The following is a 17,589-nucleotide window of genomic DNA, read 5'->3' as shown; positions in this document are numbered from 1 at the left end:
TCTAGTCCTGGAAGAACCAGGACACCTCACTCTCTGTGTGACCTTGGACAATGCACCACCCTTTTCTGGGCTCGTTCGTGTCGATAGTTGTGGTGCACGGGCTTCTCATTGTGGTGGCTTCTCTTGTTGCAGAGCATGGGCTCTAGAGGATGCAGGCTTCAGTAGTCAGAGCATGCAGGCTCAGTAGTTGTGGCACATGGGCTAGTTGCTCTGTGGCCTGAGGAACCTTCCCAGATCAGGGATGGAACCCATGTCCCTTGCATTGGCAGGTGAATTCTTAACCACTGGACCGATAAGGAAGTCCTACTAAAAGTATTTTTAAGAACTCAAAAAGCAATGCAGTAGGTCCCTGTAGTGTCATCTTTTTTTCTAAAAAATAAAAATTTTATTGAAGTATAGTTGATTTACAATGTTATGTTAGCTTCTGGTGTACATCAGTGATTCATATATATATACAATATATACACACACTATATATGTGTAGGCATATATATACATTCCTTTTCATATCCTTTTCCAGTATGATTTATTACAGGATATTGAATATAGTTCTTGTACTATACAGTAGGACCTTGCTATTTATCTGTTTTATATATAATAGTTTGCTTCTGCTAATCCCAGATTCCAAATCCATCTCTCTCCTACCCTCCTCTTCCTTGGCAACCACAGGTCTGATCTCTATGTCTCTGTGTCTGTTTTTGTTTCATAGATAGGTTCGTTTGTGTCATATTTTAGATTCCATGCATAAGTGATATCATATGGTATTCATTTTTCTTTCCGATTTTATTTAGTATGATAATCTCTAGGTCCACCAATATTTCTGCAAATGGCATTATTTCATTCGGTTCTTTTTTATGGCTGAGTAGTATCCCATTGCACCTATGTACCACATCTTTATCCATTCTTCTGTCGATGGATGTTGAAGTTTCTATGTCTTGTCTATTGTAAATAGTGCTGCAATAAGCATTGGGGTGCAAATTACTTTTTTTTTCAGATATATGCCCAGGAATGGGATTGCAGGATCACATGGCAACTCTATTTTTAGTTTTCTGAGGAACCTCTGTACTGTTCTCCATAGTGACTGCACCAGTTTATATGTGAAGAAAGAAAATGAAAGTGAAAGTCATTCAGTCATGTCCAACTCTTTGCGACCCCATGGACTAGACAGTCCATGGAATTCTGTAGGCCAGAATATTGGAGTGGGTAGCCTTTCCCTTCTCCAGGGGATCTTCCCAACCCAGGGATCGAACCAGAGTCTCCTTCACTGCAGGCAGATTCTTTACCAGCTGAGCCACCAGGGAAGCCCAGTTTACATGTAGTGTCTTCTAAATGGCCTTGTGTGGACAAAAGCTTCTTCCCACCTAAAAATGGCAAAAATGTGTAATATCAATCTCCTTGACTTTGAGTTACTTGCAAAAAAGGTCAAATTTTGGAGCATTCACTCTCAGGGATAGAGAGCAGATGATGCATTCGAGAAAGTTTCCCTTCTATCGGGGCAGAAGTATTAATGAAATGAAGATCTCTGCCCTCTCTGATAGCCTGCACTGCTTGGGGCGAGGGCATGCCCCATGGTGCCAAGCTCTTTGGCTGGCCTCTTATCTCAACCTGCCTCCCCATCTCACTGTGCAAACTCATTCCTTCTTAGGTTTTCCAGATCATTCTTAATGCTGAGGTTTTGGGTGTCGAGGGAATTTTGACATTTGTTGCTGCCTGTGACAGGGATATTCACTGGGAACCCTACAACTGCAGCTTTGTTGATCTTGGAGTCTTTTCTTGGTTGTCCAAGACAGACACCATGCCCCTGTGATTTCCCCCACACATTCTTTGAGAGAACCTTTCCTGATGGCTTGACTTTACATGATAGGGGTCCTTAACCCCTAAAATGAATGAATAAAATGAATGAAAATTGAGGGCTGACCTCCGACGTTAGTTTTAGTATGGGGACTTGAGTTGTTGTTTTTAACATTCTAAAAGAGGAAGATAGTGATCGTCATAAGTGCAGAAGAGAGTATTGAGATCAGCAGGAGATAAACTGGATTCCAGGGAACTGAAGCAGACGCATCGGTGTGATGTTGACCATGGGACATTAAACGGGGGCAGAGAAGAATCATGATGTTCTGACTCAGGTGCTGGAGAGACATCTTCACTCACCCGAAGAGCTGTTCCAGGATTGACTGGGCTCTCTGCACAGCCCCAGGGCAGATCTTGGTCCTGTGGGAGGACGGTATGAGGATACAGCGCTGGTAGAATGAGCATTTTCCAATAGTCTCTCTGTGTTATTTATTATAGACAGAGCCCAGGCAAGCAGCTGGAGAAGGCAATGACAACTCACTCCAGTACTCTTGCCTGGAGAATCCCATGGACGGAGGAGCCTGGTGGGCTACAGTCCATGGGGTCGCGAAGAGTCAGACACGACTGAGCGACTTCACTTTCACTTTTCACTTTCATGCATTGGAGAAGGAAATGGCAACCTACTCCAGTATTCTTGCCTGGAGAATCCCAGGGACGGAGGAGCCTGGTGGGTTGCCGTCTCTGGGGTCACACAGAGTGGGACACGACTGATGCGACTTAGCAGTAGCAGCAGGCAAGCATTAAAGACCCAGTGCAGCCAAAAAGAAATTAATTAAAAATAATACTTCAGTAATGTTTCTCCCTGCTGTCAGGCTGTTGATTTTCCCTGCTGTTGTTTTATCTGTGATGAACTTTTTTCCTGTTTCAGATAGGAATGTTTGTATGCAGGAACCTATTGTATGCAGGAAGCCATAGTTGCAGTATTATTAGAACTCTATGTAAAAAAAGATTTTCAAAAATAGGCAAAATAAATGGGTTCTCTCTGAGTGCTCCTGTGAACAAAGTGCCTGAGCCAGAGTATTTGCTTTAGATGTCCCTTCTGGGCTCACATGACCCCTGTGCACGCCTCTGTCATCACTAAGGGAAGGGAAAGTGGCTCAGTCATATCCGACTCTTTGTGACCCCATGGACCATACAGTCCATGGAATTCTCCAGGCTAGAATACTGGAGTGGGTAGCCTTTCTGTTCTAAAGGTGATCTGCCCAATCCAGGGATTGAATCCCACATTGCAGGTGGATTCTTTACCAGCTGAGCCACAAGGGAAGCCCCCTTGTCATCACTAACTGATACGCTAATTGTCATCACCGATACATAGTCAGGTCCCCAAGGATGGGCACCATGACTTCCTTCTCTTTGTACCTGCATCAATAAATGTTTATGAAATGAGCAAGTGGACTTGTGGCATTGTCTGTGGCAGCTCAGTCACCTTGCACTGTCTGCTTGGTTTTCTGCCTTCCTGGTTTGGGAAATCATTCCTCACAGGATGCTGAGGTTGCTGATAACGGAGCCTCAGAGAGATGAGGGGAAACCGTTTCTAAGTTGGAACTCCCCTTAGTCTAATGGGGGAGGGACTTGGAAGAAGGTGCCTGGTTCTCCTTTCTGGTTTTGATACCGACACCCTCTCATCACTTGGCTTTTCAAGTGGCGCTAGTGGTAAAAAAACACGTTTGCCAAAGCAGGAGACATAAGAGATGCAGGTTTAATCCCTGGTTAGGGAAGATCCTCTGGAGGAGGGCATGGCAACCCACTCCGGTATTTTTCCCATGGACAGAGGAACTTGGCAGGCTACGGTCCATAGGGCTGCAAAGAGTTGGACACGACTGAGTGACTTAGCAACAGCAACAGCTGCTTATTCAGGGTTGCACTTGGTAGGTCTGCACGGGAGGCCAGGACAGGAAGGGTGGGGCTGTGCCCCACCTGCTGCTTCTTAACTGTCTCCCTCAGTTCGCATGAACTCAGTTTGTTCTCTCTCCACTTCCTTTGGTAGCTAACCAGGCGTTGTATGGGCTTTGTCTGGGGGATGTCTTGGCCTCACCAGCATCAAAGCTCTGCAAAGAGAAAAGACCCTATTTCTTCCATTAGCCTAGGGGTTCCCTGAGAGTTAGGGTCATAGCTTTCTTCCTCAGATGGGGACTCCCTGAGGGTAGCGTCTGCTTTCTCTGCTGCTCCAGGTTTTGCTCCGTAGGCAGGAAGAAGCTGGTGATGGAAAGGCTGAGTGAGGGACTCTCCTGTGCTCCCACCCCCACCCACCGCCTGCAGGCTCCAGGATGCTCCTGCTTGTGGATGACAGGCCAGGACCTGCCTTCCTGGGTTCTCGCATCAAAGCTGGACTAGGCATGTGGCTAGGTGCTCTCAGTACCTGGCAGTTTTATTCCTAGCTCCAGGACCCCTTGGAGGAGAAGTTGGTTTCAACAGAGCATGTCTCCCTTACCTCTGTACCAGGCAGCAGGGCCAGAAGAAGGGAACAAAAATGAGGCCATCCGGCTGCCATGCCAGGGCCCAGGTGGCGTTTTGGAACTCTGGCTCTATGACCTCTGGTCCCTGGGAGAGGTAAGGATGGAGGTGAAACCAGGTGTGCCACCACTTCCTGCCTGCTCAGAGGATACCCAGAGGCCAAGGTGCTGAGGGAAAGGCTTAGGGATTCAGTGACTGTTGTCCCAGCAGGTGTTTCTCTCAGTCTGTGGGTGCCTCACTTTGTTCAGTCTCTTGTCATGGGTTGAGTCGAAGCTACAGTGTTTTAAAAAGTTATTCATTTATTTATTAGTTTTTGGTTTTGCTGGGTCTTCACTGCTGTGTGTGGGCTTTCTTCAGTTGCCGTGTGCAGGCTTCTCGTTGCAGTGATTTCTCTAGTTGTGGACCACTGGCTCTAGGACGTGGGCTCAGTGGCTGTGGTGCATGGGTTTAGTTGCCCCACAGGACGTGCAATCTTCCCAGACCAGGGATCAAACCCGTGTCCCCTGCAATGGCAGGCAGATTCTTTTTTGGCTGCACTGGGTCTTAGTTCGTTGCAGCATGAGAAATCTCTTAGTTGTGGCATGCAGGATCTAGTTCCTCAACCAGGGATCGAACCCGGGGCCCCTGCATTAGGAGCTTGTAGGCTCAGCCACTGGACAACCAGGGAAGTCCAAAGTTACAGCATTTGATGTTCCCCTTGCACCAAGTTCTGCCTCAGAGACCCTAACTGGCTTGGGTGACGGGGTCGTTCTCTGCGGAGGAGAGCCACAGCAGCCCCCCACCTCCCCATCCCTGCCACCTCCCTAACCTGCCCCCTGTCTTCTGCCCCACTTGTCCTCCCTCTCCTTTCCCTCCTGTCCTAGTTCCAGAGAGGGAAAGGAATTTGATCTAGAGGGGAGCCACGGCGATAACTGGTGGGATGTTTACTATCCGGGGCTCCAGGACCCTCCTGATCTGGGCTTCCCTCCTTGGATCCTTTCCCATCCTGACCTTATCTCTGAGAGCTGGAGTTAGGGGTCAGGGTAGGGGAAAACACTCTCTGAAGACCTTAAAGATGCTGTCTCTGCTGCTCAGGACAACAGGGATTTGAATGAACCTCCAGAAATAGGCACCAATGACAGGGACCCAGGGCCCCACCCATCTCCTACCCTCCCACTCCCACAGGTCTCCACACTGTATTTCCCAGAACCCAGTGAGATGAGTCCTAGCTGATTCCGGAAGGGGATGGGTGAGCAGAGAGGGGGCAGAAGCTGAGAGTGGTAGGAAGGGACTGACAGAGGGTTTGATAGAGATGGGGCAGGATCCTAAGGCCCAGGCCAGGATGTGGCTGGGGTGGATGGTCAAAGCCACAGCCTGAAACTCCCCACATTCAAGTTCTTTCCCCCATCCCCGAGCATCTCTGGAAGTGAAGATGGAGGCCCATGTCTCCTGAGAAAAGAAGATGGGGGCCTGTCCCAGGTTCTTGTGACGTGAGTGTAGGTTTCCTGGGTGAGGTGAGGAAGCTCAACCTTGGAGTGGTAGGGGGAGCCTCAGGGATCGAGAAAGGATTGGGCAGGACTGGAAAGGAGACAGGGAAGTCAGGATGGGTCAGAGGGACTAAGGGAGGTGATGGCTTCCTCTTTGCTGTTCGTTGAGTGGCCTCCTACTCTGCCCCAGGCTCTGCCATAAGTTAGGTGGAACCCTGGTTCAGTGTTTCTTATCTTCAGTTTTTACTGGGGCTCCCAGGAGCTTTCCCAAAGTGACTGTTTCCTCCACGGAGGCCACATGGGTGAATCATCCTCATAAGGACAAGGGACAGGGTGTGTTGGCACCTTTGGGTCCCGTGAAAAGCCTATTTTGTGATGGGGATGTCTCATATGGCCCTCTCTTTCAACCAGCTTCGTTTCTCCCCTCACACTCTGTCCAGGCATTCTTTGATTAACTGTGGGGACATCTAGTTTCTCCCTAACCCCTACCCGGACTCCTGCTGAGAGAAGAGACAAATTGCTAAGAGAATACTGACTCCCTCTTCCCGTGCTCCCTTAGTCTGGGCTTTGCCCTTCTTTCCTCCCTGTCCCCTCCCATCCCCTATCCTTCCATTCCATCATCATTAATGCATAGGCCCTGGCATCCGTGGCAGATAGACTCTGGTGTCAGGAGCTGGGAGGTAGGAGAGGAGAGAGGAGCTGGCACCAGCTCAGTGGGAGCGCCCTCATCAAAGGAGTTCTCTGAGTGGAGGTGAAGGTCTCAACAGCCTCCCACTCCTCAGTGCAGGACCACACATGTTCAGTGAAATAAGAAAGAGACGAGGGACATTAATAAAGGGACTTTATTGAATTGTCCAGTGATGTTCTGGGGTGGGGATGGGAAACCTCCCCATCCCTCTAGCTCTCTAGTGATCCATCCCCAGTTCAGGTAGAGCAGAAACTGCTTTTCTCCCAAGGGAAAGGGTTCAGGAAGCCCTTCTGTGTATAAAGGAGAGAGCATAGAGCTAGGGAATCTCCGAAACAGGAAGCAGAGGACCCTAAGCCAGGGGATCCACAGTAGAGGGTAGAGGGAGAGAAGCCTGGGTCTGAGAGAGAGAGAGAGAGAGAGAGAGAGAGGTGGGTGCAGCTTTTCAGCAGAGGCAGAGGGAGAAGGAGAGGAGGAGCCTGCAGGGCCCCTTCTGGCCTCACCGCCAGCTCGGTCCCTCTGTCTCCTTTCCTTCCTATATACCCTCTTCTCCAGCCCCCAGGTAAGTCTTGCCGCTGCCCAGACATTCCAAGTTGTTTTGCATCTTCTTTGCCTTGGGACCTTCCCCTTTCTGCCAAAGCCCCCCTCATTCTTGAAGAGTCAGTTCAAACATCCGTTCAGTGCCGGCTTTGAGACCACCTCCGCCACGCTCCACACCTGCCTGCTCCTGCCTCCGAGGTGGCACACGTGGCCATTTGCCACTGTTCTCTGCTTCGTCACTCCCCCATCTCTGTGGACTTGGAAGCTCTGGGTCTCTGACTAGCACAGTCCAGGCCCAGTGAAAGCGAAAGTCGCTCAGTCGTGTCCGACTCTTTGTGACCCCATGGACTGTACAGTCCACAGAATTTTCCAGGCCAGAATACTGAAGTGGGTAGCCTATCCCTTCTCCAGGGGATCTTCCTGACCCAGGAATTGAACTGGGGTTTTCTGCATTTCAGGCAGATTCTTCACCAGCAGTGAGTGAGTGAGTGAAAGTTGCTCAGTCGTGTCCGACTCTTTGCAACCCCATGGCTCTCCTCTGTCCGTGGGATTCTCCAGGCAAGAATACTGGAGTGGTTTGCCATTCCCTTCTCCAGGGGATATTACCAAACCGGGGATCGAACCCAGCTCTCCTGTTTTGTCTTCTTTTAGTTTTGCTTCCTTTTGGTCTTTACCCTACTGGGGTCTTTGGGAACTGTGCATATATGTAATACCAGCATCTACCACACCTCTTCATTTTAGCTTAGGCTGGATTTGAAGAGCCAAAACAGGAAAACATTTAAGGAGACCTGAGACTCTCATAGGAAAAATTAGAGCTGCTGTTTCTTTTAGCTTTGCTTTCCTGTTTATTTATTTTTTAAAAGCTGTAATCTCTTCTTTTATCAACCTTCATCATTTCATATTGCAAGAAAGTGAAATCACTAAAGGCAAATAACCTTATGAACCTGCTGAGTGTGAAGAGAAAAGGCCATGGTATAGGTGAATGGATTAGGAGGGAGACACCTAACGCTAGGGGTTTACAGTTGGTAGAAACTCAGGCTTTGTTGTACAATAAGTATCATTATGTGTTACACAATGACTGGGTACTGATTGCTTGCAGTGACACAGCATAAGCAGCCCTTCAAAATCAAGTATAACTATAACAAGGGAAAAAGCAATATGGAAAAATTCAGGAATGTCCAACTATTCCTATGTCTTGGGTGAAACTCTACTGAGTTGGTTTTCTCTATAGAGTTGTTGGGTTCCCCAACAAAATGTGAAAACAGGAGAATTTTAGAAAGTAGCAATTTAAAAAAAATGAGTGCTATGCAAAATGCATTGCAGTCCTTCATTATATGGTTCATAAGTATGAAAAAAAGAATCCTAGACTGTTAATTCATAATTCTGGAAAATATTTTTCCATGCAGTGAACCTATAACAATAAAGGTTACACAGTCTCTCGCCCTCACTCTCTTTATGAGAGACCAGCAGAGTAGGTACCAAAAGTAGGCGCTCAAACCCCCAGGCACCGAAGATGGTGTTGGTGGACTGAGAGATATCAGGTGTTTCAGAGAGACAGAGGAGGAAGGGGGTGGAATTGGGGGATGGGAAGGGGCTGCAGGGGAGGCAGAGGGGGTCAGAGGAGAGGAGATGGTATGGAGAGGGGAGCCGGGCGTGGGCCCGGAGAAGTATCCCTAGTCGTCAGACCATTGTGCTGAGGGTGGAGGAGTCCTCAGAGCGCACAGACAGCACTTGGGCCCGCTTGAGCGGACGTCGGGTCTCGTCCCGGTTCTGCCACACGTAGTGGGCCAGATAAGCCACCACCAGAACCAGCCAGCCCCCCATGGTGACCAGCAGGGCCACGTCAGTGCTGCGCCGGGCCCCGCCCCGCCCCGCCCCGCACGACTCTCCCTCCCCGACCAGTGGCAGGAGCTTCTGCCCCACAAGGTCCGGTCGGGCTTCTGGGCCACACACAATGCCCGTCCCAGTGCCCGGGGCCAGCCTCACCCGACGGAGCACCTCCTGGAGGGCACAGTCGCAGCGCCATGGGTTGGCAGACAGGTTCACTTGGATCTTTAGCCCCATGAAAGCCTCCACGGGCACCGAGGCCAGCTGGTTGGCAGAGAGGTCGAGGTGGCGCAGTGTGCCCGCCAGGCCCTGGAAAGCAGCCCCTGAGAGGTGGGCAAGGATGTTATGGGACAGATCCAGCTCCTCCAGGACAGGCAGGTGCTGGAAGGCACCAGCTGGCACCGACACCAGCCGGTTGGCATCCAGGTAGAGCTTGCGGGTGTCGTTGGGGATGCTGGTGGGCACGGTGCTCAGACCCGCCTGGCTGCAGCGGAAGGTCCGCTCCCCAGCTTCCTCTGCCGCATAGCAGCCCTGGGGAACCCCCTGGGGGCTGGGCACGGTTCCCCCTGCGTCTATCACCAGCAGCAGGGACAGGAGGTGACTGGCTGGCGGCAACATGGCCACAGATTGGCATAGTCCTGGACTGGAGTAGAATCTGGGGAAGGAAAAGTTCCAGAAAGGAAGAGTGAGTTGAGAGAATTCTGTTGTTCCTTGTGGCCAGTGTTCTCTTCCTGAAGTCCGCCTCTGGATTCTCTTTGGGCTAGGGCCTCTCCTTTAGGAGTTCCCTCCGGCCTCTCTCTCTCTTTAGCCACTAAGTCGTGCCCGACTCTTGTGACCCCGTGGACTGCAGCCTGCCAGGCTCCTCTGTCCATGGGATTCTCCAGGCAAGAATACTGGAGTGGGTTGCCATTTCCTTCTCCCCCTCAGAGAGAGGTGGGTGGCTGGGTGGCTCTTTTGCTTCCTTGGAGTCTAAGACTCCTTACTGGGCCCTCGGGGTAGACAGTCTCCTGGGCCTGAGACTCTTCTAAGTTCACTTTGATTCTGGAGGGCTAATCTAGGAAGTCTTTCTGCAAAAGGCTCTGTTGGTCGTTCTGGGTCTGGGGGCTCCTAAGCATCTGCTTCTGCTCATGTACTGTTCTCCTTCCACTGGAATAAAGGACCTGGGTGGCTGCCAGGTAGGCCAGGTAGGCACCAGAGAGCACGCGTGTGAAGGAGACAAAGAGGATGGATCAGTAATAGGACTTTATGGTATATAGCCAGGCTGAGTGACTCAGGCCCCCAACTTCTGTGCCCGTTCATCCCCTTTCCTGGAGCGTCCACCCCTCGACCCGTCCCAGCTCTGTCCTCTCCACCCCACTCTTCCTCCCTGTCCTCTCCCCCCTCGTCTTCCCAGCCTCTCACCCTGTTGCTGGGAGAGCCTTCTCCTGTGCTGCCCTCCCGACTCTGGAGACCCACTTCCTCCTCCGGAGCCCTGCTCCTGTAGCTGCTGGAAGCTGGGGGCTGGGGCCCAGGAGTGTTGGGTTTCCTGGCATGTGACTCCAAGCCCCAGGTGTCAGATACCTGAGCCCTGGTCTGGCCAGGCGATGCCCAGAGAGGGTAGATCCTGGACCCTGATGAGCCCTGTCATGGGAAGACCAGGCCCCAGTTCCATTCCCTGCCTCAGGCTCCCTTTCCAAGGCCTTGACATTGCCAGCCTCCATCCTTCCTGTCTCTGCTGGGGCTGAGACTCTGCCTCCTAGAACCTCTGCCTTCTGCCCAGAGCTTGGCTCAGTAGGAGGATCCCTGCTTGGCAGGCCTGGAGGGGGGCCTCATTTCACACCACTGCCTTCAGCAACCCGTTCCCCCTCCTACTGTGCACACCTTCTTCCATGGCAAATAAGCTTCCTTCACCCTTTTTCTTGGAAAACTTGTCTCTCTTGGGAGGACCTCATCTTCTGGCTCCCTGAAGGGTGTCCAGCCTCCTTGCCAGGCAGGGGGCACTGTGTTAGTTCTCTGCACTGTTGGCAGATGGCCCCTTAAGGAGCAGGAGGGGGTTCTTCAAGGTTTCTGAAGTTCCATGCGGTCATCTAGAAGTTTTTCACTGATTTTCCGTTCTGGATTGGAGCTGACTCACGTTCTCTTAGTTTGCTGGGGCCTTGAGCTCCCAAGTTGGTACCTTTAACTCTCCTTCATGCCTAGGAACTGGGGAGAGCTTGGATGACTTATTCCCCAGGGTCTCTTGATCCTGACCATCATTTACAGCCACACTGCCCCATCACACCACCGTCTCCTAATGAAAGGGAAGGGAACAGAAGAGTGGGTGTCACAGAGAGCTGAGGTCATATGCTGTGGAGACCTTTCTGGGAAGGAGAACCTTGCTGGATTTTCTAAGAGACTACAGATGAACAGCAGTGGACACAGAACTGCAGGCTTCAGTGCAAAATGAAGACGTGGGGTCCTTTGTTCAGAGATTGAGAATTTCAAGATGGCAACAGCAGTAGGTTGTAAAACCAAATGCAGGGCCCTTCTGAATGGAAGGCATGGGGCCCTATACAGGTTGCAGGTCCCTGAGCCTGGCCCTGTGCATGACCTTGAATGAGCATTTTCAGACAGGTAATGGAAATCAGAATCAGAGACTAGGATATGGGATGATGTTATCACTGAGGATGTGCTCACCACTGACTCATTCCAGTGCCATTAACAGGGTCATTTCTCAGACTGCAGATTGTCCACTGAATCCAATAAGACACATTTTCTACACTTGGGCAGAAGTGGACATTTTGTCTGTGGGTTGCCTGTTTGTTAGGCCAGACACTCTGCTACTGAATACTTGGGGGTTCACTTTGGGATTGGGGATGAGTGTGGAAGAGGAAGCACGTGGAACCCTACCCCCACCCCCACCCCACTGCTGTCTTGTCACACCGGGTGGGGGCTTTAGCTAAGGCACAAGAGGGGAGCCTGGATGTGGATGGAGAGAGTTATCTCCTTCAACTTGGGCGGCTGCCAGGTAAGAGTGGGACTGGGGTGTCTGGCATGGCAGCTGTCAGAGAAGCAGGAAGTCTGTGCACCCAGGAGGGTCCGGCTGGCTCATGACGTCATTCACGGAGGGTGATTGAATGTGGTGCTCAGTAGAGATGAGAAAACAGAGAGGAAGGAGGAACAACGCTCAGAATGGCGCACAGTACAGTCTGAGGGTGAACGAGGCTGAAGCAGAAGTTCCTCTCCACTGTTTATTCATTTATTCATTTGTTCATCCAGTGAAGAAATCCTGTGAGTCCCATGTTATAAGTAGTGCTGTGCTCAAGATTTACCCCCTGTTCTTTTAAGTTTCTTCTTCTTCTTTTTTTTTTTTTGATGTGGACCATTTTTAAAGTCTTTATTGAATTCGTTACAATATTGCTTCTAGTTAATTTTTTTCTTATGTTTTATTTTTTGGCTATGAGGCATGTGGGATCTTTGCTCCCCAACTAGGGAGCAAACTCACTCCCTCCCTGCATTGGAAGGTGAAGTCTTAATCACTGAACTGCCAGGGAAGTCCCCAGCCCCTGTTTTGAAGGGGTCTTAGATAGCAGTGGTTAGCCCAGTGTTTCACCCAGTCTGCCCATTAGAATCACTCTGGGGAGTTTCTAAAATTAGTTATGCTTGGGTGTACCTGGACCAATTAAAATCTCTGTGGATGGGGTGTATGCACTGGTATTTTTCAAAATGCTCCCCAGGTATTTCTAATGTTCAGTCTGAGTTAAGAACTGCCGGTCTGGAGGGAGACACAGACATGTTGACACACGTCTGCACAATGCCTTTAACGTGATGTCTGCCAGATGATGTGTGAAGCCAAGAGGGAGGTTAAGTCACCGTGGCAGAATCTGCTGGTGCTCTAGGGGAGACAACAGTTTTCCCCTGCCCAATTAGGGCTTTTCAGCTGGGCCTGAGAATTGAAGTGACATAAGCAGCTTAACAGGAGAAAAGCATAGACAATTATATGGATGAGGAGGGGTAAACTTGGAATTTGGGATCAACAGATACATACCACTATATATAAAAAAGATAAGTGACAAGGTCCTACTGTAGAGCATAGGGAGCTGTATTCAATATATTGCAATGAATCTGAAAAAAAATACATACATATATGGGGGTGTGTGTGTGTTTGTGTGTGTGTATAACTGATTCACTTTGCTGTGCAACTGAAACATTATAAATCAACTATACTTCAGTGGGAATTCCCTGGCAGTCCAGAGGTTAGGACTCCACACTTCCACTGCAGTGGTCCTGGGTTTGATCCCTGGTCAGGGAACTAAGATCTTGGAAAGCACGTAGCACAGCCAAAAAGAAAAACCCCAACTATACTTCAATTAAAAAAAAGTTAAAAACAAATTTATATTAATGACATGTGAACCTTCACAAGGAAATGAAGACCCAGAAGAGTGGCAAAACATTAATACTTTTATTCTGGGTTGAATAAAGAGAAGCAATTGTGGAGAAGTGACTGAAATATATGGGGAGCCTAGAGGAAGATAGAAATTATTTTCACAAAGTCTGTTTGTACAGAATTCTCTTGGCTTTGACTCCCCATTGAAGAATCTTCTTTTCTCCTGATATAGGGAGGGTATCTTTCACGTGGGGAGTTTGCTCTCCTGTTTTCTGGAAGAAGAGCTTCTCTGGTGACTCAGATGGTAAAGAATCTGCCTGCAATGCAGGAGACCCAGGTTCGATCCCTGCATAAAAGTATTAATGTTTTGCCACTTTTCTGGGTTGGAAAGATCCCCTGGAGAAGGGTATGGCAACTTACTCCAGTATTCTCATCTGGAGAATTCCATGGACAGAGGAGCTTGGCGGGCTATAGTCCATGGGGTCGCAAACGGTTGGACATTACTGAGCGGTGAACACTTTCACTTTCTTTTCTGGAAGAAAAGAGGAGATTAGAATGCCCTTCTTGCATCTGCTCAAAATAATCCTTAGGCCCATGTGACATATTTTGGGGTGGTGTATTCTGCCACCCTTCAGCATCTGTTCCTAAGCTCCCTCCTTGATAGCACACACTGATTTGGGAGGAGCAATCTTGGCAGCTGGGTGTGGCTCACTATGGCCAATGACATCTAAGCTGAAGTTGACTGAGAGGTTTCTAGGCCAATCTTTGATTTGCTCATAAAAAGAGGATGGATTGAACTCTCCCCTTTTCTTTACAGCTTTCTTCAGGCATTGGACATGAAGAGTCAACTACAGCCATATTTTGACCTTGAGGCAGCAAAGCAGAAAGGAAAGGTCAAGAGTATCACTGAGACCTGGCCTGGATATGGCTAAGCCGCTCAGCCAACACCAGCAACTGCCTACTTCTGAACTCATTATGTGAGAAAGATAACTCCTGCTTCAGTGCTTCTTAACTTAGCTGCACATTAGAACATGGGAGGTTTTGAGAATTACAGATGCCTGGGTCCATCTCAAAGATTCTAATTAAACTGATCTGGCATGTGTACAGTGATGGGGACTTTTTAAAGCTCCTTAGGTGACTTTTAAGTATTTTTCATTTAAAAATATTTTTGGCCATGCCTCATGGCACAAAAAACCTTAGTTCCCCAACCAGGGATCAAATTTGCATTCACTGCACTGGAAGCGCAGAGTCTTAACCATTGGACCACCAGGGAAGTTCCTCTTTAGGTGAATCTGACGGCAACCCAGGGTCAGAATCATTCCTTTGCTTGGGTTTTCTGTCGCTTTTAACTGAGAGCATTCTTACCTGATACACTAGCTTTCCCAAGATCTCAGGGAAGGCTCTACCAGGGAGAGACATTTGAGTTGGGTTTTAAGGCTGAGTTCATCAGGCGGAGGAACAGAGTATATGCAGGAAGAAGGGAGCATCAGAAGGCTTGGCTTCTCCTAGATGTAGGGCTGAAGAGGTGGTGGCAAAGGCTGCAGTTAAAGTGGAAAAGGTCGAGATCCTGGGGCCTTGTATACAAGGCAAGAATTAGGACTTGTTTCCATGGCTGATGGATGGAAGAGCATTAAAATTAGCTTTGAATGTGGCTCATGCCGCTGGCCGAGTGGAAGATGTATTGGTGAGTGAGAGACCAGCTACTACACCAGTCCAGGCAGGAAGTGATGAGGGATGGGTGACTGAAGGAGCTATGACTGGAGGAGCTCAAGGTCATCAGACATTTGTGCCAGTGGGCACATCCTTCCCCGATTCCCCTGGGTCTTTGGTTCTCTGGACTCCTGGCCTCTGAAACCCCTTCCAGCCTGATGTATCTGTGATGATGCGGCAGGGAAGAGACTGAGGCACGGCAGGCCTTGGCTCCCAAGTTCAGGGCCCTGGAAAGTAGGCCCTGAAGGCTCCCACCCTCCGTGGCCTGAGTCACAACTCTTCCCTCCAACGACAGTAACTCCACACCCCAGAGATGTGACTTTGGAGGAAGGAAGTTGAGCAGTCCTCTAGGGCCCTCCCTGCCTGATATAGAAAGCGCCCCTCAGGCTCAGCCTGGGTAGAGAGGGACAACTGAAAGGAAAGGAGAGCTGTCTCCTTGACCCAGCATGTCAACCAGGGACCCATCTAACACCAGTCTCTTGGGCAGTTTGGGCTTTGGGGGCAACAAAGTCCTCTGCTCTTTTGTGGAAACTGACAAGGGTGTACATACCTCATGCTCCCGTCCTCAGATGTACTCTCTCCTTAGTTCGACACACACCTGCTGGGCCTCTTAGGCACTGGGGATGCAGAGAGAACAGCCTTCAGACAATGGGTGTGTGCGCAAATTTGGCCTCTTGATGGGCTAGGCATGGGCTGTAGCTGAGGCGTCTGCAGGCGTCAGAGAAGTGGCGAGGATGAAGCAGCGGGTTCTGTTTGGACAGTCTCCTTCACAGAGAAGGGGACAGGTGAGGGGTGGCTTTCTGGGACAAATAGGAGTCTACCAGCAGCACAAAGGCATTGTAGGCTGAGACAAGAGCAAGAGAGAGCCCGGTGTGGTTAGGGGAGAGCGGTTAGGGGCTTGATGCATCAGTAGTTTGGGAGGTGTGCATCTCAGCTAACATTTCCTGAGAACCTATTATATACAGGAAATGCAAACATGAGTAAGAAATACGGAGCAAGCAGCCTCCAGGGGCAGTGGATGTGCAACCTAACTACAGCACTCCCAGTGCAGGAGAGAAGTCTTTATAAAGCACTGATGCAAACATGAGGGACACGTGGTTGCAGGAGTGTGTGTGGCCAGGATTGAATTTTGGGAGAAATGCCATTTCCTAGCGGTATGACTCGGAGAAGGCAATGGCACCCCACTCCAGTACTCTTGCCTGGAAAATCCTGAGATTTTCCAGGGGTCGCTGGGGTCGCTAAGAATCGGACACGACTGAGCGACTTCCCTTTCACTTTTCACTTTCATGCATTGGAGAAGGAAATGGCAACCCACTCCAGTGTTCTTGCCTGGAGAATCCCAGGAACGGGGGAGCCTGGTGGGCTTCCGTCTATGGGGTCGCACAGAGTCGGACACGACAGAAGCGACTTAGCAGCAGCAGCAGCAGCAGCGGTATGACTTTCGGCAAAATATTTAAACTCTTCCTACGGCAGTTATATAATTTGCAAAGTGGAGATAATAAACATACCTACTGGGGCTTCCCTGGTGGCTCAGCGGTAAAGAATCTGCCTGCCGATGCAGGCGACACAGTTTCGATCGCTGGTCAGGGGAAGATCCCATGGTGCCGTGGAGTAACTAAGCCCATGCGCCGCAACTGTTGAGCCTGTGCTCTAGAGCTGAGACGCAACTACTGAAGCCCACGCGCCCTAGAGCCCGAGCTCCCCAACAAGAGAAGCCACTGCAATGAGAAGCCCACGCATCACCACAACTAGAGAGTAGCCTACTGACTGCAACTAGAGAGGTCTGAGGAGCAACGAAGACCCAGAACAGCCAAAAAAACCCCAGAACAAAACCCTATCTATCTACCTATATACCTATATCACAGAGTTGTTTGAAAGAGGAAGAGAGTTGATGTAGGTAAGACCTTTTGCCCAGTGCCTGGAACAGAGCAAACGCTAATAATGGTGGCTGTGATTACCCCTGAAGGAGGAGCTGTATTAGGAGGGGAAGGCGGAAGCTGATCTGGGGCAGTGGCAGCCCAGAATGCCTAAAGAGGTGGGGCCTGCTAGGGGTAGTCATGAGACTGGAAGGAACCTAGGGGAGTTTTTCTTAAAGCTACTGTTTTTATATCCATTGGCTTTTTGATCTGGTAATATTTACAGTTTTCTAAACTGTTTTTTTTTTTTTTCCTCCCCACAGGGGAAAATCTCAATTGTTTGTATCAGAGAATATGCAGATAGAGCGGTTCCTAATGAGTAGCCCGCTCTTGGTTCCCAGAGGGAGGTTCTGGTTCCCCAGCCTTGATTCTGGCCCAGGAGGCCCTGGCAGGCTCGGCCCTTTCCCTCTGCAGCCCAAAATAGCCAACCACAGGGCTGGGCAAGGGGAGGAGAGTGGAGTGCCCACTGGCAACGTGGCCTGTCCTGGCACCTCCTCCTGTTTCTCATCAACTTGGGAAACTCACTCAGGGCTCTGATGGCTCAGCATCATTGCCCCCTCCCTTCCGCTGCCACCACATGCCCGGGGTGCCCCCCCACCCAAACAAAAACAGCTGCGGACATAAACAGCTCTTTGCTTCCTTGCACTGGCTCTGGGTGTGACCTCAACACCTCCCCTTCTGGAAGGAGGGAGGTGAGGTGGGGGGAGCTGGAGAGCAGCAGGAATGAATTGGAGGGGAGTAGGAGGTGATAAGAGTGGGGGGCTCAGTCATCCCCCCCGGGGTTCGGAAGAAGGG

At 50.1% G+C, this 17,589-nt stretch overlaps 1 protein-coding gene across 4 annotated transcripts; it reads right to left on the bottom strand.

The window, feature by feature from the left end:
• Window positions 1–6,595: 6,595 nt before the first annotated feature.
• On the bottom strand, window positions 6,596–16,903 carry LRRC3C (leucine rich repeat containing 3C). Of its 4 annotated transcripts, XM_069543380.1 has the most exons (5): window positions 16,387–16,903; window positions 15,429–15,495; window positions 13,589–13,700; window positions 10,684–11,092; window positions 6,596–9,478 (listed from the first exon to the last, which is right to left on the bottom strand). In XM_069543380.1, the coding sequence occupies exon 5, from the start codon at window positions 9,439–9,441 to the stop codon at window positions 8,677–8,679; it is 765 nt and encodes a 254-aa protein (XP_069399481.1). In that variant the 5' UTR covers window positions 9,442–9,478; window positions 10,684–11,092; window positions 13,589–13,700; window positions 15,429–15,495; window positions 16,387–16,903; the 3' UTR covers window positions 6,596–8,676. The 4 variants fall into 4 exon arrangements, with proteins under 4 accessions (XP_069399481.1, XP_069399479.1, XP_069399480.1 ...); XM_069543378.1 differs by lacking the exon at window positions 10,684–11,092 and having other exon boundaries at window positions 16,387–16,849; XM_069543379.1 differs by lacking the exons at window positions 10,684–11,092; window positions 13,589–13,700 and having other exon boundaries at window positions 16,387–16,830.
• Between the last annotated feature and the right edge of the window lie 686 nt (window positions 16,904–17,589).

The sequence above is a fragment of the Ovis canadensis genome, chromosome 11, assembly GCF_042477335.2.
Source record: "Ovis canadensis isolate MfBH-ARS-UI-01 breed Bighorn chromosome 11, ARS-UI_OviCan_v2, whole genome shotgun sequence".
Classification (NCBI taxonomy): domain Eukaryota; kingdom Metazoa; phylum Chordata; class Mammalia; order Artiodactyla; family Bovidae; genus Ovis; species Ovis canadensis.
The sequence above is the reverse complement of the archived record's forward strand: the minus strand, read 5'-3'. Positions and strand labels throughout refer to the sequence as shown.